Raw genomic sequence first — 23,269 nt, 5'->3', positions numbered from 1 at the left:
TTCTAATGATACTAAGGCAAGAGAAAAAGGGATGAAAAAATGTGTATTTTTTAATCAAATGGAACACATAACAAATTAACTAGATTGCCACTTGAAGATAAGAGGCCACCTAAAAATTTAGACTATTTTGTTTAATGAGGCCAACACCTAACAAAGAAAAGGTCTTATTAAAGAGGAGTTTTGCAAAGGTGAAATCTTTGTTAGCACAAACTTTATAAATACACCTAGCAAGAACACAAATGATATCCTAGGAGGATATTCAATAGTAAGAACTTATACATTATGCTATTCTATTTTGTCTTTAAATGAAAGTGGGCTTCTAGTAGGCATCCTACACAGTAAGAGACCACCATCATTTTGTCCTAAATGAGAAGGTAACACATTTATAAGTGTCAGTGAAGACCACCCCACATGAATAAGATTGTCCCACATTCTCTTAAACTAGATAAAAAACTCAATTTTGAACATACAAACAAAAAAAGGACAAGGGACTAAAAAGAAAACAATGTAGGGTCCTCAATGAATACATTTATGAGATAGAGAGAGAGAGAGAGAGTAGGTGGCCATGAACTTGCCTAATTGATACAAAGACATGCATCGAAGAAAGGGAGGTCACAATGGCATTCAAATTTTCAGGAAATGGATATAGATGATACAAAGCAAGCAACGGCAGAAGGAAGGAAAAAGTATACAATGGTAATCAAATTTGTACAACATTGCAAGGCTATATTTGCTAAAATGCCATCACCTAACAATTTTCATTTAGCAACCACCTAGATAAGTAGAGACTTTGTTACAAAACTCTTCTCTTAAGATGACATAACTTCAATCAAGTGACTAAAATGAAGTGAACAAACCTGCTTGAATGAAAAACCCCTTAAACAAAAATATAGTTCGTGTACATAGTTCTGTGCACATGCACTTGGTGCTATCTAGTTTGGCACCCTTATCAACATAGTGATATCTATTTTCTAGAATACATTGAGTAGCCACTTCTTAATACAAAAAATAACTAGGCACATTGTGTTTCTACACTTTGTAAAGCAATCTAGTTTCCCTCGAAAACTACACAAGCAACTTTAGGAATATCTTTCACTAGCACATGCAACACTTCTGTTTAGCTTTCTTTCAACAAAATTGAAGGTTGTGAAGGTTGTGGCAAGGGATGACCAAAATCCTATGCGTGTGAGCTACAACATGTTTTAGTCTTCATGACATTTATTAGGAAGCAGATAAGCAGATAATTTGCTTATAAAAATGGTGGTTTCCATCCAAAAAATTTGGCTTCTGTCCCTTGCCATCAAGTTTCATACAAGCTTTAGGCTACAGTTAAAATCACATACACCAAACTTTTGCCCCATGTACAAAACATATGAGCTTCCTTTGGTTGAAACATATTGCATAACTACGTATAAATGTTATAGCAGAAGTCCAATAGGTTACATGTTGAAAGCCTTGCAGCCCAAGAAGCCTTGGCATGGTGCAGGGGACGAATCCATGAACTAACAATGCTACAGATATGATGACCAAGATTTCAGACACACAAAATTCTTATCTTTCAAGGGTAAAAAAACACTCTGATCTTTGTGGTCAACCACAGAACGTGTTTTGCAGATAACGAAAGATTGCAGCCCAAGAAGCCTTGGCATGGTGCAGGGGACGAATCCATGAACTAACAATGCTACAGATATGATGACCAAGATTTCAGACACAAAAAATTCTTATCTTTCAAGGGTAAAAAAACTCTCTGATCTTTGTGGTCAACCACAGAACGTGTTTTGCAGATAACGAAAGACAACAGTCGAGGACAAAACATTATCAAAACCTGCAAACCCCCTACGCATCTTTGAGGCATTTATGTTAACAGAGTTTACACAATTGCCTATACATCAATTTAATGTTGGAACTAGGGGCAATGTACATGCAATTAGAAAAGAAGGATTCCTATCAATCTACCTAGTGGGGAGATCAACATCATTGTCACAAGAGATAAAGGTCCTTCATTATTGCTTTATATGTCCACACAATACAGTAAGTATGCCTTTGTTTCTACGATGCTTGCAATGCACTTGCAATTAATGGTCAAGAGTGGATACGATCTGATTTTCCACCATTGCACATCATGCCATTCCCAATTAAAACTGGTGTTCTCTTAATTAAGTCTTAATTATGAGCACAATCCAGCAGTCTAGTCAAAGCCCCAATGCTGGAGTCTTTGTCTCCTCATTTATTCTTAGGCTGCATAATCTAGCATTGCCAAATCTAAGCTGGTGTTCTCTTAATTAAGCCTTAAGTATGAGCACAATCGAGCAGTCTATTCAGAGACAGTAAATTCCCAACGCTGGAGTAATCCATCTGTAGTACGATATCCACAATCTAGCATCGGGACAAAATCCAAGAAGCATTAATATAACCTATTTGTACTGAGAATGAACAGCAGAAGCTCATGCCCAGCTGCCATTTTGCAGACTAGAATTTCCAATTTATTAGAGATATTTTGTATATCACAACCCTTTTCAAGAGAATCGGAATTGAAAGACAGCTTTGTGATCATTTGGCCCTGCAAGGACAATCAAAAAAGAAGAGGAGAATCAGAATGCCAATTTTGGCAGGTTGCCTCTGATCAAAACTTTGAACAAGCACTGGGTTAAACACTCAAAACAGCCAAACCATAGTTTGATTATATAGATAGAACAAAGCCTGACGTGTGTAATAGAAGCATACAGCCAAATCTCAATTTCCTGAAAGTCCTCACAAAAAGGAGACCATACAATCCATCCCCATCTAGATCATACCACCCTAGACATATTCATTGCCTGCCTATAACTATCTCAAGACACACTTCTTGTTACAAGATGGCAGACCCCACACTCAAAATTTTCGTCTTGGATTCCAGCCTCTAGTTTAGTGCTATGACTCAACCCTGCCTCTTGTGACTTTGGTGGCCTTTGTGTGCTGAGATCAATCCCTAGGGCTTGGAAGAAATTTTGTGGAATCTAGATCTGCCCTGTAAATGTTCAGGCAACTGTACAAGTAGTGATAGAGAGAACACACAAGTCATTACAGAGAAGGACTAAAAATTAATATAATAGCACTCAGTAGCAGCATTGTGCCCAGAGACAAACAGTATCTAGTAGTATTGCAAGCTGAAGATAAAGAAACAGTCTTGCCGTAACACAAACTTCCCACTATTAGGTTGGAGAAAGGTCAGGGAGACCCCCATGCTTGCAATTGTGAGCAGAAACACAGTAAAATTTACAAAGCTAGTCTCTCTGAGCTGTTATTCAACGACACAATTGGTATATATAACTTGCTGTCCACTGTCATTCACCACTTCATGGTTGCATGCCGCTTTCCACAAGGGTGCTGTTAGAATTATAGATATAATTCAGCAGTGACCAATGTAATATAATAAGCTAGTTAGGGGCACTTTTCCCTCTCTAAGAGGTTTTTCCCCCTAACTGCAGTTAGTTCACTAACTATGGTTAGTGACTACTAAGGTTTTGTCACTAGGACAAAACCTTATCTTCCTCACTTTGTGTTGTACTCTTTACACTCTATTCTATTGCAACTACGTCTTCAGCTTCCAAGCTTCCTGCATTCTCTCAATCTCTCTTGCTCTCACTCACTCCCTATCCTTCATTTGGTATCAGAGCAAGGTTCAAGAGCTCCGTGCTCCCTGCTCTATTCTGCTCCAACCTCCTCGTCCAGCTTCAGCCCGTACAATCGTACGGTATTCTGCCGTACAGGTGCGCCGTACATACCTGCTCACCGTACATCGTTGGCCGTACATCGTCGTCGTACAGTTCCGTACATCGTTGCCGTACAAGTTTCGCATAGCTCCGTACATCGTCGCCGTACAGTTCCGTGAAGTACCGTACATCGTCGCCGTACAGCTCCCGTACATCGTCGCCGTACAGTATTTGTACCTGTTTTTCGTACAGGTTATCTTTCTTGTATAGTCTGCGTACCTGTCGACGTACCAGCCGTACAGTGCCGTACAAACTGTACGGCATTTCCGTACTGTTTTCAGTACAATAAATCCGTACTGAATCTGCTTCAGTACAGCAGGTACCTCCTTGGTTTTGTTCCGTACTGAATCTGCTTCAGTACAGCAGGTACCTTCTTGGTTTTGTACAAGAGAACTAGCAGGTGATCTTTGGCAGGCAAATTTTGCAGACAGCCATTGTTTGGCTCAGTATTCTGCGAGTACATTTGGGGCATTTTGCATAATGCAGACATTGCAATCATTGTGCAAGTTTGAAACTACATCTGGAGCAAAATTGCAGATCTAGTCTGAAATTTGGGGCTTTTGTTTAAAAATTGCAGATTTGGGGCTTTTAGTAATTTTGCCCCTTTCTGGCTGCAATTTCTAGCCACAAATTGGGGCTTTTGTGTTGGGAGAGCATTTTTTGGAGTATTCAGTACATACTGCCTTTCTTGGAGTGTTTGGAACACTTTTGGCAGATTTTGGAGAGTTTTTTATGCTTGGACAGATTTCTGACAGCTCAAGTACAGAAATCTAAGTTGCATATACAGCCCGTGCTTGGCTGTGTTTTTGGAAGTTGTGCATTTTATTCCCAGTAAGGGAATTCAGCTTTGTATCTGCTTTAATCTCTTTCTCAGACATGGCCCATCAAAATCAGAATGAGTTCCAGTTCGGTGGTCTTTCACAGGAAGACAAGTTGGATGGTACCAACTACTCCCTCTGGAGTTTCATGGTACGTAATATTCTGATTTCTCGCAATTTATGGGATTATGTCAATGGGGATGAAATCCGACCAGCAGATATTGCACCTGCTACCCCTCCTCAGCAAGGAGGTGGAAGAGGTCGTGCACAGGGTGCAGCTGCAGGACAAGTTGTTGGTGCAGCTACAGTCAATACTCCAGAGCAAAAGAGATGGGATTCACGGGATGCCTTAGCCTTGTCATGCATCTCTCTTTCAGTGAAAAGATCAATCATTCCGCATATCCGGTCGTGTAAGACCTCCAGGGCAGCGTGGGATATTTTGGAAAGCATGTATGCAGCACGAAATGATGCCAGGGTATCTTTCTTAAAAAGAGAGTTGAGCAACACACATATGGAGGAGGGTGACTCCATGTCAGTCCACCTCACAAAGCTACAGGATCTCAGAGAGCAGTTGTTAAACATAGATGAAATTATTCCTGATTCAGAGATGATTACAACCACTCTGAATTCTCTTCCTGAGTCTTATCTCAGCTTTCACACTTCGCTGAATTTATCATTGAGGGGGGGTGCAAATCCTCTCACTTTTCATGAGTTGATAGGACTTCTGCTTCAGGAAGAGCAGACCAGGAAAAATTTGGCTTCACGTGCAGGTGAACAAGCCATGCTCTCAAAATTTAAATCAAAAACAAAGGGACAGGCAAAGACAGCAGCAAATCAGCCTTCCAGTGGGTCAGGACAGCCTTCACCAAAGGCTAAAAGTGATGCAAGCCCAAAAAGAAGGGTTTTTGTCACTACTGCAAAAAGCCAGGTCATCACATAGCAGAATGCAGGAAAAGGATTGCAAAAGAAAAGAAAAACAGCTCAGGAATGGCTGTTTCAGATTCAGCCCCTTGTGCATCTAATAGTGGGGATGCTACAGCCAACTTTGTTGGTCAAGACTATGCCTTTTTATCTTGCATTTCAGATTCTAGGTTGGCTGTTCCAGATGCTTGGGATAGTACAGCCTCTTGCAGTGATGATACATATGCATTTTTGACTTGCAGCTTTGACTCTTCTACAGATGCATCTGCTTTCAGTGTTAATGAAACACTGAACACATGGTATTTTGACAACGGTGCATCCAAGCACATCACTTCTAGGAAGTGTCTTTTTACTTCCTTGCATCCACCTCCTGTTGGTAAGAAAGTCACTTGTGCCAACAACTCCTCATATTCAGTACGTGGCACAGGAGAAGTTGAGCTCACTGCAATTGATGGCTCAACTTTCATACTTTCTGATGTCTTATATGTGCCTCGCATAACCAAAAATCTCCTTTCAGTATCCACTCTTAACAGAGGGGGATTTCAGGTCATCTTTGAGGATGACAAATGTGCTGTCCGAGACAGGGAAGCTAACTATGCCTTAATGTTATCTGGTACTCTGCTGCGTGGGCTTTTTCAGCTTGATATTTTTGAGAAAAGAGCAGCCCATGCTTTGGCAGTTTCTACCCCTACAGCTGCCATGCAAAATGCAGAATTATGGCATGCCAGATATGGCCACATGCATTACAATAGCTTAATGACACTTCAGAAATTTTCAATGGTTGATGCCTTACCACCTCTTGAGATACCTCCTCCACATGCCTGTGAAGGGTGCATTTTAGGTAAAATGCATAGATTTCCCTTCAAGAAGGATGGTTCAGTTAAAGCTGTTCGCAAATTGCAGCTTATACACAGTGATGTCTGTGGTCCCATGAGGACTCCGTCATTGGGTGGTCATCTCTACTTTGTCACATTTATTGATGACTACTCCAATTTTACTTGGGTTTATGGGCTGAAAAAGAAATCTGAAGTGTTCACAGTGTTTAAACACTTTTCAGCCATGGTTAAAAATGAAACCGGACTCAAGATACAGACATTACGCACGGATAGAGGTGGGGAATACCTATCTACAGAATTTGATGCTTTCCTCAAGCAAAAGGGTATTGTGCATCAGCTCACAGTCAGGCTGACCCCTCAGCAAAATGGCAAAGCTGAGAGGAAAAATAGAACCCTCATGGAGATGGACAGATGTATGCTGAAAAGCAAACACATGCCTCATAAATTCTGGTTAGAGGGTTTGATGTGTGCCAATTACATTTTGAACAGGGCTCCCACTAAGGCTTTAAAAACAAAAACTCCTTTTGAGGTCTGGAATGACAGGAAGCCTTCAGTGGATCACCTCCGAGTCTTTGGATGCCTTGCCTATGCACATGTGCCAGTTGAATTTAGGCACAAATTGTCAGATAAAGCCATCAAATGCATATTTGTTGGATACAGTGCAGAAAGCAAGGGGTATCGTCTCTACAATCCTGCTACACACAAAATCATTGTAAGTAGAGATGTGATATTTTCTGAAAATTCAGCTCACACTCAAGCTGATTTTCAAATGCCTTCATCTTCAGAGGATGTCTTTCAAGGGTTGCTACCCATTGCTTTGGGTTCCCCTGCTGATTTTTCTGATCCAAATCAGAATTTACAGCAACCTTCAAATGCTTCAGTTCCGCCACAGGATGTCTTGCCTCCTCCACAGGCAGTGGAACAAGTGGTGCAGCAAGAAATTGCAGACATACATGCAACAAAAACAGTCCCAAACTGGCTGTTACAGACTCTCAGGGAGAGTAAACTTGATGCTCCGTTACCTGGCAGGACTCGCAGTGCAGCAAGGCACATGGAAGGTGCTAATTCAGTGGAATCAGCATATGCAGGTACTCTCCTTGATGAGGAGGAGCCTGCCACATTTGAAGAAGCAAAAGGTAATGTGCATTGGATGAATGCCATGCACGATGAGTTGCAGTCCATTGCAAAAAATCAGACTTGGGATGTTGTGGACTTGCCACAGGGTAAACATGCTATTGGCACACGATGGGTATTTAAAGTCAAACGGAAGCCAGATGGCTCCATTGACAGATATAAGGCCAGGCTGGTTGCTAAGGGCTATGCTCAGAAAAAGGGCATAGATTATGAGGAGACATTTGCTCCTACATCCCGGATGACCACTATCCGATCAGTAATTGCAATGGCTGCCCATTTTGAGTGGAATGTTCATCAGTTGGACATAAAAACAGCCTTCTTAAATGGGGACTTGCTGGAAGAGGTGTATGTCAAACCACCTCCGGGCTTTGAAATTACAGCAAATGCACTTCAAGTATGCAAACTCAATAAAGCTTTATATGGGCTGAAACAGGCCCCTCGTGCATGGTATGCTAAGATACATGCCTTTTTGACCAGCAAGGGGCTGCACAATAGTCCTACTGAGAGCACCCTCTACATCAAGATGGATGGGGGGGAAATATTAGTCATCCTTCTTTATGTCGATGACTTACTGCTCACAGGGTCCAATGAAGAAAAAATTGCAGATTTCAAAGCTGATTTGCAGACCAACTTTGACATGTCAGATTTGGGGCTGCTTCACTTTTATTTGGGGATCCAGTTCTCTCATGAGAGACGTGGCACTGTTATGTCTCAGTCCAAGTATGTTCAGAAACTCTTGGACAGATTTAACATGCAAGAGTGTAAGCCCATATCTACTCCTATGGAACCGGGGCTGAAACTCACAATGCATGCTGCAGGAGAATCAGTTGATGCCACACTTTACAGTCAAGCTGTTGGATGCCTCATATATCTCTGCAACACTAGACCTGATATTCAGTTTGCAGTATCTTAGGTGAGCAGATGATACCAATATGTGACAACTTACCCAAAAAATCACTCTTTTAAATCCAAGAATTGATGCCTAGATCAATGGATATTGATTCCTAAAATACGTGGACTAAACAAACTTCAAGTGTGGTTATTTATAGCATTTAATGTATAATTCAGCTTCATTGTTTGAAATGATAAAAAAGACTGATGCGTGCTGCAAAAAATGAGCTTTCCCAAACGAAGCAAAAAAGGGTGACTTACTTGGCTTCTTGTTTTTTCCATTTTACTATTGTCTGGTACCAATTCCACGTTATGCATAACGCAACTATGCGCATAAGTCCTGAAAATAGTACTTCCACAAAAGCATGTGCAACAGATGGCTGAGGAGACATCCCTGCAGTTGCAATGGACAGCATTAAGCCGTCGAAGTTACAAGCAATACAAAATTGCCCTGCCTTGATCCCATTTATTGCCTTTCTGGCAACATCAATGGCCTTCATGGCAGATGAAGAACTGCTAAGGATTTTTGAGAGTTCCGGTTTTTTCTCATTCTCTGTCCAATCAAAGCACTTGAATCAGAATCAGTAATCAGACTTTTGCCACCTAGGCATAAAAGAAGTACAGATTTTGCACAAAATGGTCCTGAATCCTAAATAACCTCTCCAAAAAATTTAGAGACAGTGGGAACCACCTTTATCATACCCTGGGGTATATGTATCCGGAGGATAAATTACTGAAACACGAATGTTGTCGCCAAGTACCTCTTGCTGTAATGCCTCAGCAATCCCTCGAACCCCAAACTTGCTTGCAGAATAAACTGTATAGCCATATAATCCAACCTGCCCACAGAAACATGAAAAATTTTAAGCCTTGACCGAAGATAGCTTGCTTCAATTTGGAGCACAATTAGAGTGTGAAATTATGAGACCTTAAAAACTTAGAATTCTCAATAAATATATCACACCAACTAAGAGTCTCAAACCCATGTGCCAAACTGGTTGTAGAACACATGCAAAGGAAGAGAAAACTCCACCACCTCGCACAGGCTGTGGGCAGCAACTCTGGTCTCCAAGAAATCATGCTTGGGAACCTTGCACAGGCTGTGGGAAGCTACTCTGGTCTCTAAGAAATCATGCATGATGGATAGAAGGGAGGAGGGTAAGCAGCGATCCACCATACTTCTTCATCGCAATAGAGGAGTGGGAGAGGGGAGAAGAAAGGCAAAGCACAGCATTAGGGGCCAGAAATAAAATAGAAGTCTATTTGTACAAGGTGGCTCACAGGGGCGCAAGAGCTGTATACAAAACGCTATTCTCAAGAGAGCACAAGGGCTCTGAATTTCCAGACTGGGAGGGCAGCCAGAAAGCATTGATGAGAGAAACCAGAGGACCGTGAGTGACCACTATAACAGCTCTTCAACTCACAAACACAAAAAGAGCATCGTAGATGAACCCATAAGCTGTATATTTCATCAACCTCTCAATGCTTGCAACATCGTTCTCCGGACTGCGCTATGCTGGGAACATAATATTCACAAACATAATATAGGCAATCCCTCAGGTTGATTTTCAATAAAGACAATCGTACATAACGACTGACAAGAAGATCAACACTGATGTTAGGGAGCGCTTCTCCTACAAGTCCAATCTTAGCTGCAAGATGGGAGCAGCCTACCAACACAAAACCAGCCGCTTGTCATATTCTCGATATTCGACCTTCTTTTCTGCGGATTGAGGCCCCAACTTCTTCTAGAAAGTCGTAGAGCTCGATTTCAGCTTCGCAACCAAAAAAGAAGCTCCTAAATCCGAGTTACAGATCAAAAGTTATTGCAAAAATAGTGACTGCTGCTTTTTTTAAGGAAGTGCAATTGCTTCTTTTAGCTGCATGCTCTTTACCCACGCCTTTCTGAGAGTGCTCTCAACGGAAGCAAGAACGGAAGAGGGAGAGAGAGAGACAGAGAGCCACACAAGTTTGGTGGGTGCAGAACCACCCTAATCTTCTTTTTCATTCATTTATATATGTGTTTGAGTATTGTACATAACTGGGGTAAAGGCACAGTGACCTTTAACCCCCACAACCTCCCACTTAAAGGACAATGTGCCTTTAAGGGAGAACAACCAGTGAGCATACTATCCAATGCCCATCAATACACGACAATACTCAAACCGCTGACTAGGTAGACTCTTCGCCAGCATATCTGCAGGGTTATCATCTGTATGAACCTTGACAAGCTCTATGCGCTTGTCCTCAAGTACCTCCCTGATGAAATGGTACCTGACCTCAATGTGTTTGGTCTTTGCATGAAAGACCGGATTCCGTGCTAGCTGAATAGCACTCATGGAATCACTATGCAATGTCGGTACACCTGTATGGATTCCCAAATCTCCCACTAGCCGATCAAGCCATATAGCCTCCTTGCAACCCTCTGTGGCTGCAACATACTCAGCCTCTGTGGTAGACAAAGCAACACACTTTTGTGCGCGAGACATCCACGACACTGCACCACCTGCAAAGGTGAACACATAACCAGAAGTGGATCTCCTACTATCCACATGCCCTGCATAGTCTGAATCTGTGTACCCAAGTACACGCATGTCTCCTCTACCAAAGCAGATGCACATCTCCTTGGTACCCTTCATGTACCTCATGATGCACTTAACTGCCTCCCGATGCCTCTTTCATGGATTAGCCATATACCGACTAACTCCCACTGCAAATATAATGTCTGGTCTAGTAGCTATCATAGAATACATAAGACTCCCAACTGCTGATGCATAAGGAACCTTGGCCATCATGACCCTCTCCTCATCTGATTTGAGACTATTTGTATGACTCAGTTTCACATATGGAGGCAATGGAGTACTCACTGCCTTCCCCCCCTCCATATTGAAATGCTGCAATACTTTTGTAACATACTCTTTTTGTGAAAGCCAAAGAAGTTTCATACTCCGATCACACGTGATGCGCATACCAAGAATATGACCTGCAAATCCCAAATCCTTCATATCAAAGGCCTCATGCAACTTGGCCTTTAATGCATCTAGCTCATAAGTATTCTTGCTAGCCAATAGCATATCATCCACATATAGTGCCACGATTATCAAGCTACTATCCTTAGCCCTTTTAGTGTAAAGGCAGTGATCAATTTCACTCCTTCTAAAACCCTGGGACCGAATGAAAGCATCAAACTTCTGATACCATTCTCTAGGCGCTTACTTAAGACTATAGAGACTCTTCTTCAGCTTGCAAACTAAATGCTCTTTGCCCTTTTCTTCAAAGCCTTCCGGCTGCACCATGTAAATTTTCTCATGCAAATCCCCATGCAAGAAAGCTGTCTTGACATCCATCTGCATAAGCTCCATATCCTCTGATACCACTAGTGCAAGCATGCATCTAAGTGTGGTCATCTTCACAACCGGAGACAATATCTCATCAAAGTCCACACCCTTCTCTTGCTTAAACCCTTTAGCAACCAAACAGGCCTTGTACCTCGACACATCATCACCTGTGACCTTCATTTTGTAGACCCATTTACATGGCAAGGCTTTCTTTCCATGTGGCAAAGAAACCAAGTCCCAAGTCTTATTCTTCATAAGTGAACTCATCTCTGATTGCATAGCATACTCCCACTTGCGTTGATCCTCACGCATCATAGCCTCTCTGTAGCAAGAAGGCTCCCCGCAATCAGTAAACATCACATAGTCTACCCCTGAAACAAACTTATCAGGTGGTTTAGACACTCTAGATAATCTTCTCAAGAGCATTTCAGCTTGTTGTCCCACTTGCATATCAGCCACATTTGGCTCATCATTTCCACCAATAGATGATCCATCATCTACCCTTGATTGTATACCTGTGGGAGTACTTGGTGGTACCATTTCTTGCACATTTGGTGCATGGACAGCTTGCTGTCTATCAACATATGCAGGTGGATTCACATCCTGGAAAGTGATTCTTCTCATTTCCACATCCCTCATGGGTGCCTTATGCATCTTCTTCTCATTGAAGACCACATCATGGCTGCGTATGATCTTCTTTGCTTCTGGATCCCAGAGACGATAGCCCATCTCTCCACTTTCACCATAACCCAGAAAGATGCATTTCCTAGACCTAGGATCTAGCTTCTTTCGAAGCTCTTTTGGCACATGTGCATATGCCTCACACCCAAATATACGCAAATGAGAGTAAGAGGGCTTCTTGCTACTCCATGCCTTTTCAGGAATACCACCATTCAAACTCTTACTAGGTGATCTATTGATCACATGCACTGCAGTCTTCATTGCCTCAGCCCAAAAATCACCAGAAAGACTTGCATTGGAAAGCATACATTACAACCTTTCTTGAATGGTACGATTCATCTTTTCTTCAGCTGGATTTTGCTCTGGAGTACGAGGGGATGTGAGCTCCCTCTTAATCCCACGTGTATCACGGAAATGCTGAAAGTCATGAGAGAGATACTCTCCACCATTGTCAGTCCGTAGGCATTTAAGCGTTCTACCTGACTGATTCTCAACCAAGGCCAGCCATTTCTGAAATACCTGGAACACATCACTCTTCCGAGCTATAACATAAGCCCACACTTTCCTAGTTGCATCATCAATGAATGTCACATAGTATTCAGCCCCGCCTAATGACCGTATAGGCATGAGACCACATACGTCTGAATGCACCAAATCGAGCTTTTCAAACTTTCTTTCCCCTTCTTTTATGAGCTGATTTAGTTTGCTTCCCATAGAGACAATGCTCACAAAATTCAAAATCAGAGAAACTCAAATGCGGTACATAACCCAAACGGCATAAGAGTTTCATTCCAATCTAGCTCGTGTGCCCCAACCTGCAATGCCACAAAGAAATGCTTGGCTGCTCGGTTATTGCAACAACATGATCAAATACCCCTGATACATGTAAGGGATACAAAGTCCCACACTAGGCACCCCTGACCAAAAGCATAGAGCCCTTTTGAATTTTTCAACTCTGAAAGCCAAAAGTGGTGTGAAAACCAGCATCATCTAACTGACCCACTGAAATAAGACTCTTGGTCAGCTTAGACACATGTCTCACATGTTTCAAAACAAATGCAGACCCATTTGCAAAAGAAAACTTTGTCACATGCATAGTCATTTCCAAGATGCACACAACCTGTCTTTCCACTGTCATAAGTGGAGAACCATTCCCTATGGGGAGTAACATGGAATGAAGCACCAGAATCCAAAATCCAATCCTGAGAATATGCATCATCTGAAGTGATAAGCAACTCTGCAGATAAACTAGACATGAAGAGAACGTCATTGTCACTATCATGTGTGACTGCATTGATCTCCTCGATCTTCACTTTTCCTTTGTTCTCCCTTGGACTCTCTTCCTTTTGATTTGCACCCCAATTTAAATTCTTTTTCTTATCCTTTTGTTCTCTTTTCAGCTTGTAGCAATCCTTTTTCATATGACCTTTCTTACCACAATGGTAACACTCAATGTTCCGTGCCCTAGATTTGCTACGAGACTTTCCTCTTTCTTGGGACTTCCCTGAACTATGATCTGCCCCTTTGCACATTTAAGGCTGCATCCTGCTTGTTGTCATCCATAGACTTCCGTCTAATCTCCTCGGCCAACAAGCTACCCACAACATCATCAAATTTCAGTACTCCACCAAGTGCAGAGTTACTGATAGCTGTACGGAAGATATCCCATGAGGATGGCAATGAACATAAGAGAAATATGCCTTAGTCTCCACATCAAAATTCATTTTCTGAGCCTGAAGCTGGCTGAAAATAATATTGAATTCATTCAAGTGAGAAGTAATGGAGACCCCTTCCTTCATCTGCAGCTCAAACAACCTCTTCATGAGGTAAACTTTATTAGAGGCAGTTTCCTTCTCATAAGTGGCACACAATTTCTTCCACAAATCTTCCGTAGTCTACTCATTTATACTACTGTGAAATAAACTGACTCTGCAAGATGAACTCTAATAGTAGACTTTGCTAATGCATCCAACTCATTCCAATTATCCTTAGACATATTTGCAAGCTTAGCTTCAATCCTTGCCAAGGGTTTAATCTGCTTCTTTTGAATAAGCACATCCCTTATTTGTTCTTTCCACCAAGAAAAGTTTGTCCCATCAAACTTTTTAATGCTGAAAAACTCCTTTTCAGACATGGAAGAGGATGCCATAATGTAAATAAAACAATATCCCAAATGCTAGTGCATACAAGAGAGAATCACACCAAATACCAGGTGCACCCAAATGTGTATGCCACAGTAGAGTGAAATATCACCAAAACTTAAAGCTCAAAGCATCAAAAGATGCATCTGACTCATGTGCATATACTATGCATCCATATGAGCAAATCTGACCCAAAAGAAAATGCCAATAAGTGCCAAATGACTCAAGCATAAACACCATCCACTGGCATATGCATCAATAATATCTCATCCAAGAGAGCATAGCACTATCAGTGCATCACCTGCAATATGTCAAAGCTGTCCCTCAGCATAAAATAGCATCCATGTGCAAAGCGTCCATAAAAAATAGCATCCCACAAGGCAATTTGGACCTATCAGCGCATCCAATAAGAACCGCAATGCATTCAAATGACCTATAAATCATCCACTGCAACCCAATGCATACCACGAATGAGCGCACACTGCTCAAACTGCAACCAGAGCGATCTGCATAAGGTATGCTCAAGAAATCATAGTCCCACGGTAATGAGCGCTACTGAAAATAGAACCTGAGATGCCTCAAAACATGGGCGCCATTGCATAATCGGACTCAGCAAGAAAATCTGCAAATATCTCTCTTCTGCCAGAACTCCAAAATCCCAACCGATGAGTAAGAAATGAGAGTCAACACTTATCCACTGCCATGTGACATAAATCTAAGGTTTTAAAACCTTAGAATGAAAAATGCATAACAGAGAGACGAAATCGAATACACAGAGATCTATAACTCTGAAAATCCTCCACCGAATCGCGCAAGAACTGACAGGTAGGGGTTTTTGGACGTCTGGAACGCAATGGGACAGACGGTTTTAAAAACCGTGGTCTCAATCACTGGGTCCAACACACGGACTGAAAAACGTTTTTGAAAACAGAGCTGTTTGTAAACTCCACCGAAGTGCAAATGATGAGCAACATAGAAGTTTTAGGACCTCCTGAGTCCACCGGAACTGACAGATCTGCAAATGGTTGCTCCAAACTTGAGTTCCAACACCCGGTCAAAAAACGCAAAAACTGACACAGTGAGTCAGAAATCCAATGGAATGATCTCAGATTCAAGAATGAAGGTGTTTCCAAGCTCCTGAAGTAATGTGGACACCAAAAGCAAGCAATAGTTGTCTCTACAAGTCAATACGGAGTCTCTGTCATCGAACGGAATAGGGAAAAGCTCAAAAAACGACTTTTTCTTTGAAACCACTTAACAGGCTCTCAAAACCACTTCGCAAAGCCAAAGTGACTTTTTCAAAGGTTCCTCCAAGGTCTCTGCACACTCGGATGCAAGTAAAGTCACCCACAAAGCTTCTCCTTCCTCCCACAGAGCTGCTGAGCTTCGAGCATTCACGCACGCTCAGCTAGATCACCCGGGCTCTGATACCAGTTGAGAGTGCTCTCAACGGAAGCAAGAACGGAAGAGGGAGAGAGAGAGACAGAGAGCCACACAAGTTTGGTGGGTGCAGAACCACCCTAATCTTCTTTTTCATTCATTTATATATGTGTTTGAGTATTGTACATAACTGGGGTAAAGGCACAGTGACCTTTAACCCCCACAAGTTCCACAATCAACAATCACTTCCTATTATCATGCAAATAAACATCTAGTCCTACAATAGTGTCAATTTTACCTAGTTCCTACCACTAGCAACTCAAAATTGGGATCCTCAACATCTATCTATCATTTTTGTCCACCCCTCAACAGCGGACATTCACGTCCAATAACATCCTTTTACTTTGCCTTGTTATCCTCCTGGATCAAAAGGAAATATACCCTTCCTTCCATACTCGTCACAATGCCTCAAGCCAACTACACAAGTAAATCCTCAAAGCCCCAATCAAGAAACCTCCCGATTGTCAGTGGTTTGTGTTTGTGCATACACGTCTCTATTTGACAACTCTCTATATAAGATGCATCATACATTGAGTCATGTCGCAAAACATCACGTGCTACCTTTACCTAGTCATCCAAGATTCCTTCTTTGCACATGATCTAGAAAGATATATTTCTGTCAAAGGCATCTAACTCATAGGCTTGCACTTGCACTGCATCCATTGCATCAAAAGGCATATCCCTACGAGAACCTTTCACCCTTTGCTTTTGCATTGGAATTGCTACAACAAGCTCTCCATCAAACATTTTGCTTTTGCATTGGAATTGCTACAACAAGCTCTCCATCAAACACATCAACATTGGAGAGTGAGAAGATCTCGCCGCACTCTTGAGTCTTGCTCTTCATTATCATCCTCATTGTCCTCACACCTTGTTTGCACTAGCAGAACCTCTTCATCAATATGGGATTGCTACGGCTCATGCCCATCCTCTTGTCTACCTTCAACTTGTGGAGACTTGTTCTTGTAATACGGCCATCATTGTCTCTACCTCATGGACTAGTTGGTCCCAAGCATCTACCTCTCCATCATGCTAAGCATCTATCATGTTCAAACGATCTTCTTTCTCGTTGGAAATGTAAAATCACCTACTTCACGTCATAGCATAGAAATCTGCCTCATTTTCAATTTCAATAGCTCCATCAAACCGATGAGGATTCTTTGTAAGATTTTAGACATGCAATAGTTCACACAGCTCCCTCTCTCAAATCTGAATTGAATATTCACTTGCACATAAAATATAAAAAATGCAGCTTCACGTTATCATTCGAATGCTTGCACTACGAAGAAATATAGCGACACAAAGAATGGACAAAACACTCTTTATTGAAATTGACTCAGAGAGAAGACCTCGACTCTATATCCAGCTCATGCCTACGGGCCTTGTTGCTGATTACAAAGAAGATGCAACTCTCTAATGGACTCGACTACAAAGCATGAACTCGACTACATAGGCACGAAGCCTGGTTCGACAAAAAGACTAATAAAAACTGCGCCAAGCATTCTTGTAGAAGATCACCGCCACGAACACCGCCAATCTCCCTAACCTCCACGTGCTGATCAACCGCCTTCAACTACCATGCATCTTGAGTTCCAAAAAGGCCGCCATGCTCCACGTAGCCTTCCATGCAATCCACCAATAACCATGCACGACTTGCATGGTCCAATCACAAAGCTTGGATATGACCAAGAGAGGTGTGAGTCAAACACCTTCCTCAAACATTAATCTGTCACCCCATGAGGACCACCATGGAATCATAGATTCCCTACATTCTTCAATTCCACTTTCTACCAGAGATCTGGCATGAGCCCGATACCAAATCTCTCGATCTTCGATAATTCGAATGGAACTCCTTGATGCAAAGAAGCCTTCAATTCTTGCCACAGCTTAGCAAAGCGGTTCAAGTAGTGGTCCACTTCTTGATTGAGGGCTTACTGGTAGTGACACAACTCTTTCCAAATCTGATCGGGATCCCTTATTGGACCCAAAAAGCAACTCTTACCTCTTGGTATTTAGCATCCCGATTTGCATTTGCAACACAACTTGAACAAAACTATGAAACCATATCCTTGCTTCACCTTGCAAACAATAGCGTAGGATTTGCAACAGAACTCCTAGTCTGTCTTTGCCTTTCAGTAGCATTGTGAACTCCAGGTCTTTGATGAATTGAGAAGCATTTTCATTAGGCAATTCAAGAAACTTACGAAAATCTTGGGCCATCTCGTTCTTACAACTTGCATTTGCATTTGCAACACAGCTTGAACAAAACTATGAAACCTTATCCTTGCTTCACCTTGCAAACAATAGCGTAGGATTTACAACAGAACTCCTAGTCTGTCTTTGCCTTTCAGTAGCGCTATGAACTCCAGGTCTTCGATGAATTGAGAAGACCTGAATTGAGAAGCATCTTCATTAGGCAATTCAAGAAACTTAGGAAAATCTTGGGCCTTACAACAACATCTACATATGTGACGTGAGTACTTCTCAGTCACAGGAAGTTCTTCAGAAAACTCCTCGCTAGTGGCTCCAAAACAGTGATTAGAGAAATCAAAGGATCATGAGTGACTACTATAACAGCTCTTCAACTCACAAATCCCATGCCCTCTCATATTATGGCAATGGAAACATTGATGCTCAGTGTAGTACCACTTCTGTTCATCACGCTGTAAGTTACCTCTTGTAATACCCACTTTATCCTTTTATTTTGGAGTAATCCTTGGCTTAGACTCCTCCTCCTTTGACCAAACGACTCCTGGTTACCTTTCTTCCAGGACAATTAACAATTGCTGGTTATCTTTCTTCTAGTATTAATTGTCCTTCTACTAAGGACCTTTACCCGCTAGGTTTGAGGCGTGCTACAAGGCTTTGGCTCTTGATTGGATCTACTTAGGCTTTTCCCCGTTCAACATCATCTCCTGATTCTAAGCAAGGTAAGCGCACACTCATAAGCGAGCGGGTCAAATTTTCGAATAGAAAACGATACTTGGAGCCCAATTCTCTAATGAATTGCTTCAGCTTGTTTTTGGACACTCCCAATTGATGTGCCCACGTGATGACCATGAACCTATTGCTATAGGACAACACAAGAAAGCCATTCTGAGCAAACTAATCTTTCAGTTAAGCATTTACTGAGGCGGCAAAAAAAGAGCTTTAAGATCAGACACAAACATACCCCTAACGAAATTAGTGACATGCGTGGTAGGATCACTATGGCTACTGGCCCAATGTTGCCACAATGAAACCGCCTCATTGACGAGATGAGGGGCTGCTAGGAGGACTTTGTCTTGTTCATCTTGAATGCATGCTAACGGAAAGTGAGCAGCAAACAAATGACTAAATTGCAAAATAGCTGAGAAGTCACACTTACCTTCATATTGACCTTGGCTGATGCCGAGGCTGGTGTGGCTACGAAAATAGATGCACCCATGCTAGCTTGCATAGTGGCCAACATCTACTGGTGCCGGAGCAGCATGGCTTCTCGATCCAGGTTGTGCTGCATCTCGACTTGAGCCATCTGGTCACATCTAATTGCCTCCTCATGCTTGCGCTCTTTGCACATCATTAAGAGCACTTTTTAAAAATCCAGCCTTGCTCCCTCTACTTCTTTTCTTTTTCCCGAGTTTCTTCTGTCTCCTCAAACTATCTTCCTCTTTTTGTCAGCTGTCATGAACCGTCTTTCAGCTGAGAAAGGAGGCATCAATTTTGCTTCATAAGCTTCTCCAAGAGTACTTAAACCAGGCTAGTAAAGCTTACCCGAACCTGGTTGGGTCGGGTTAGGGTCAACCACGTTGGGGCCTTAGCCTCTCCCAGGCAGGCACGCCCACATAGAAGCCCTCTCACTATGAGATGCCATACTCTAATAGGGAGCTGCTAAGGCTAGATGGGGAGCCACTGCATATGCTAGAGCTGCTATTGTGCGGGTTTGAGGAGCTGTGGATGACTATTGCTAGGGCTGATGCTGCTGGTCCAAGGGTGGAAATTGAGGCACCATCTTTCTTCTTGACGCTTTGAGCCTATCAGATACTAGATATCCTTTTACAACTGTTGATCCTCATTGAAGAGGGCTGAAGCCAAGGGCTATAACGATAAGGCCGAGGTTGAGCTGACTATTGTGAGGCTGAGGCTAACTGAGGGGAGCTGTGTCCGTGGAAGGACAGGATAGGAAGCCGCTGAGGCTACATGGGAAGCTGCTGGAGGCGCTGCTGACCGGTCTGAGAAGCTATGGATGAAGTTGCTGGGGCTGATGCTGCTGATCCAAGGGCTGGAGTTGAGGCACCATCTGCTACTGCTACAGCCAACTTTGGTTAAGCTGAGGAACTCTTGCTACACCAGGAGATGGGAGAATGAGAGGAGTGGTGGCTTTTACAGGAACAGGGCTGCTGGCTGCCTACCCTGGTCGGCTGGTCAACACCGACCGTTGGTCGGAAAAGTCAACGGATGTGCTTACTTGACATGCTGTCTTCTGCTGACTTCTGTACTGCTGGATCTGCCTGCTGCAATCCTGATGTGGCAGCATGTGAGAGGAGTATGACAGGCTGTGGATGCCCATGACATTATGATGGGATTACGAGAGAGAGCTCAACTAGAACAGCCTAGTCTTCCCTCTAGAAGTCCTATACTAGAGTAGACTTTGCCAATAACCAAAAACTGCTAAAATTGATGACAAAAGACAAAGTACAACGGAAAATGCTAAGGTAGACAGTACAGATTTGGAAGAGGGGAGGTGTGGATTGTACACCCAAGTGGACACAAGCTAATAAGCCAAGTAAGAATCCTCTTTATTGAAAAACAAAGTCTTGCTCCAAAATTACAAGGCTGCACATGTAATATCAAATGGACTGAATCAGTTGTGAAATGAATATCACAGTTGAACACTCCTTTAAATAGGAGTTACAGTAGGCTGTCAGTGCCAAAATTGTTTATGCAATAATAAACCTGCCCATTTGACGTGGACGGTGGCAGTCCCTAATTAAATCCCACAACAGCCCTACTTAAAATTGTAAGGTACTAAACATTAATTAGCCCTTTTAATAAAAGTGCAGTGACCTGACCTTAGACAATCTGGCTATCAAGCCATCGATTCATAAGCATACATTTGAAAATCACAAATACAATGCATTTGAATGCAATGATAACCTAGGTGCGCTGCAAAACGACACACAATTCTCGTCCTTCAAAATAAATGATCTAGTATTTGTTGCTTACATAAGCCATCAAGCATTGGCTGAAGCCAGTCTATGCTTAGAGGGGATCCCTTGCGATCATATCTATTGTTCGAATGGTACCAAAGCTATTTGGAGGAAACTAAGCTTCTAAAAGAGAATGTACATAAATGCATTCAGAAAAGTATCGTAAGTTGTCTCTGAGGTAGTCTGACCACATTAAAGTACTCGAGTGGGTTTTAAGATACCTGGCCAGCCTGTGAGGAGAAGATCGCGATAGAAGCACAGTCAGGATCTTGTCTATTCTTCATGGACGGCAGCATAGCTTTGATGACATGCAGTGTACCTCTCAAATTGGTGTCCAACATATCATTCACCTCAGCTAGGGTCGTCGCCTCCAAAGTATTGGGAATAGCTATCCCATGGCTACAGATCAGGATATCCACAGGGCCAGCCTGCTCGGCCACAGCCTTGACGGCTTCGAAATCCTTCACGTCGGCGCTGAAAACGCGGACGTCGGTCTTTCCGGTGGAATCGGCGATGGAACGTTTAGCGTCAGCAAGGCGGACGGGATCACGAGCCATGAGGGAGACAGAGGCACCGTCAGAGGCGGCAAGCGTGGCGAGTGCGAGGCCAATGCCACTGGAACCACCAGTGATGAAGACATGGCGATTACGGAAGGGGATACGGACGGGGCGAGGGTAGGAGACGAAAGAGAGGAGGAAGACGATGAGAAGGAAAGGGCAAGAAAGCACAGCTACAGCTACGCCAAAGCTTTGAAGGTCCAACATGGCCGCTGAAATGAAATGTCGCCATTCTTTCCTCACTATTACACTTATATTATTTTTATTATTAGTCTGTTAACCTATTAACCACGGACACCAAAACAAGTTGAATACATTCAAAAGGCCTTGCCCCTCAAGCCGAGAGAGAGAGAGAAAGAGAGAAAGGGGGAGAAAACAATCAAAGGAAAGCAAGTGCAAATCAAAAAGAAAATCATTTTCGCTTCTCTAAGCTGGGCAGGCGCCAATAAGGCTTCCACGTGAAACGTGGCAAGCCAAAAAAAAGAGAGGACATGTGGTAGCTTGGAGGAGAAGAGCCTGCCACGTGTCACAAAGAAGGAGCTCTTGGATGGAGGTTTGGAGGGGGGAGGAGGTGGAAAGACAAGAGGCAGGCTAGGTGGAAAGACGAGGCAGTTTTAGGGGCAAGGAGGAGATAGAAGGTCAATGGAATGGAGGAGATGGAAGATCATCTTCGGGACGAGGAAGGAGATGGAAGGTTAATGGAATGAAAGGAGGAGATGGAAGGTCTCAAGCCATGGGTTAAGACTTGGCCAAAATTTTAGAATCAAAGATCCACCTTCAGATGGGGAGTGGTTGAGGATGGTCATGCATCTTTGCCCGTGCAAAGCACAGGTTCAGTACTTGTTTTTATAGCCATCCTCCATCTTGGCCATGGGTTGTGGGCTCCACGTGGCAGCAAACGCAAAAACGTATCAGGCGCCTCGTTTTTCGCCAGTTTTAGGCGTTGACGCCCGCGTGGGAATGCACTCTAAACACCTCAAGGGAAGATGCTATTAAATCTTTAGACATTGGAAAGTAGTTCGAACCACCCACCCGCCCATGGTAGAGAAAATGGAATTTGACGATGGCCGCCAGATGTGGTGGTTCACACCACCCTGCTGTCATGTATTATAGACCAGGCTGCCAAGGATGTGATTGTTGTACCAGTTGGACATGGAATGGGCCAATCATGTAGCAGTTGGAGGAGTTGGCCATGGAGAGGGTGGCCTTTATGTGCCGAACTGCAAATCTCTTTTGTGTCAATGTCCGCGGGCGCCATCCCTCCTATTGGGCCAACTAGGATGGCAGCCCTTCACACCACCTTTTGGAGGATGACAAGCGGTGGTCTGAACCAATCCTAAGCTAGCAATGGTAGCTCAATCAGCTCGGCATTCGGCCACCTAATCTGACAGTGGCAACTCAATCAGTTGGGTGTTCACCAAATTGAGTTGCTTGCATGCATTCGAGTCCTTCATGATGCCCCCTATTGCTTATTAGTGTAGGCCATGGGCATATGTGCCCCTCGAAGTTGGCCATGTGTGCATGTCGCTGCGTCAATGGGGAGGGGGAAAAGAAAGCTTTGGACATTGCAG

The 23,269-nt window shown here is 43.0% G+C and overlaps 1 protein-coding gene across 1 annotated transcript; it reads right to left on the bottom strand.

Moving 5' to 3' along the window:
* Positions 1 to 1,993: 1,993 nt before the first annotated feature.
* Positions 1,994 to 21,923, bottom strand: LOC147891779 (3-dehydrosphinganine reductase TSC10B-like). Its single transcript, XM_087388284.1, has 4 exons — positions 21,363 to 21,923; positions 9,044 to 9,191; positions 8,614 to 8,905; positions 1,994 to 2,560 (listed from the first exon to the last, which is right to left on the bottom strand). Exons 1-4 carry the CDS (start codon positions 21,903 to 21,905, stop codon positions 2,551 to 2,553), a joined length of 993 nt encoding a protein of 330 aa, XP_087244410.1. The 5' UTR covers positions 21,906 to 21,923; the 3' UTR covers positions 1,994 to 2,550.
* Positions 21,924 to 23,269: the final 1,346 nt, after the last annotated feature.

Source organism: Dipteris shenzhenensis, chromosome 17 (genome assembly GCF_047967505.1).
Source record: "Dipteris shenzhenensis isolate YYH24624 ecotype China chromosome 17, Dip_SZ_1.0, whole genome shotgun sequence".
In the NCBI taxonomy this organism is placed as follows: Eukaryota; Viridiplantae; Streptophyta; class Polypodiopsida; order Gleicheniales; family Dipteridaceae; genus Dipteris; species Dipteris shenzhenensis.
This window is presented reverse-complemented; position numbering and strand designations above follow the sequence as displayed.

Excerpts from the sequence above, each read along its gene's own strand:
- LOC147891779 (XM_087388284.1), bottom strand. The coding sequence starts at position 21,905 with ATGTTGGACCTTCAAAGCTTTGGCGTAGCTGTAGCTGTGCTTTCTTGC. Across the intron at positions 9,192-21,362 it reads TCTCCTCACAGGCTGGCCAG|GTTGGATTATATGGCTATAC; the intron begins GTATCTTAAAAC and ends TTCTGTGGGCAG. Across the intron at positions 8,906-9,043 it reads TACCCCAGGGTATGATAAAG|AGAATGAGAAAAAACCGGAA; the intron begins GTGGTTCCCACT and ends TTGATTGGACAG.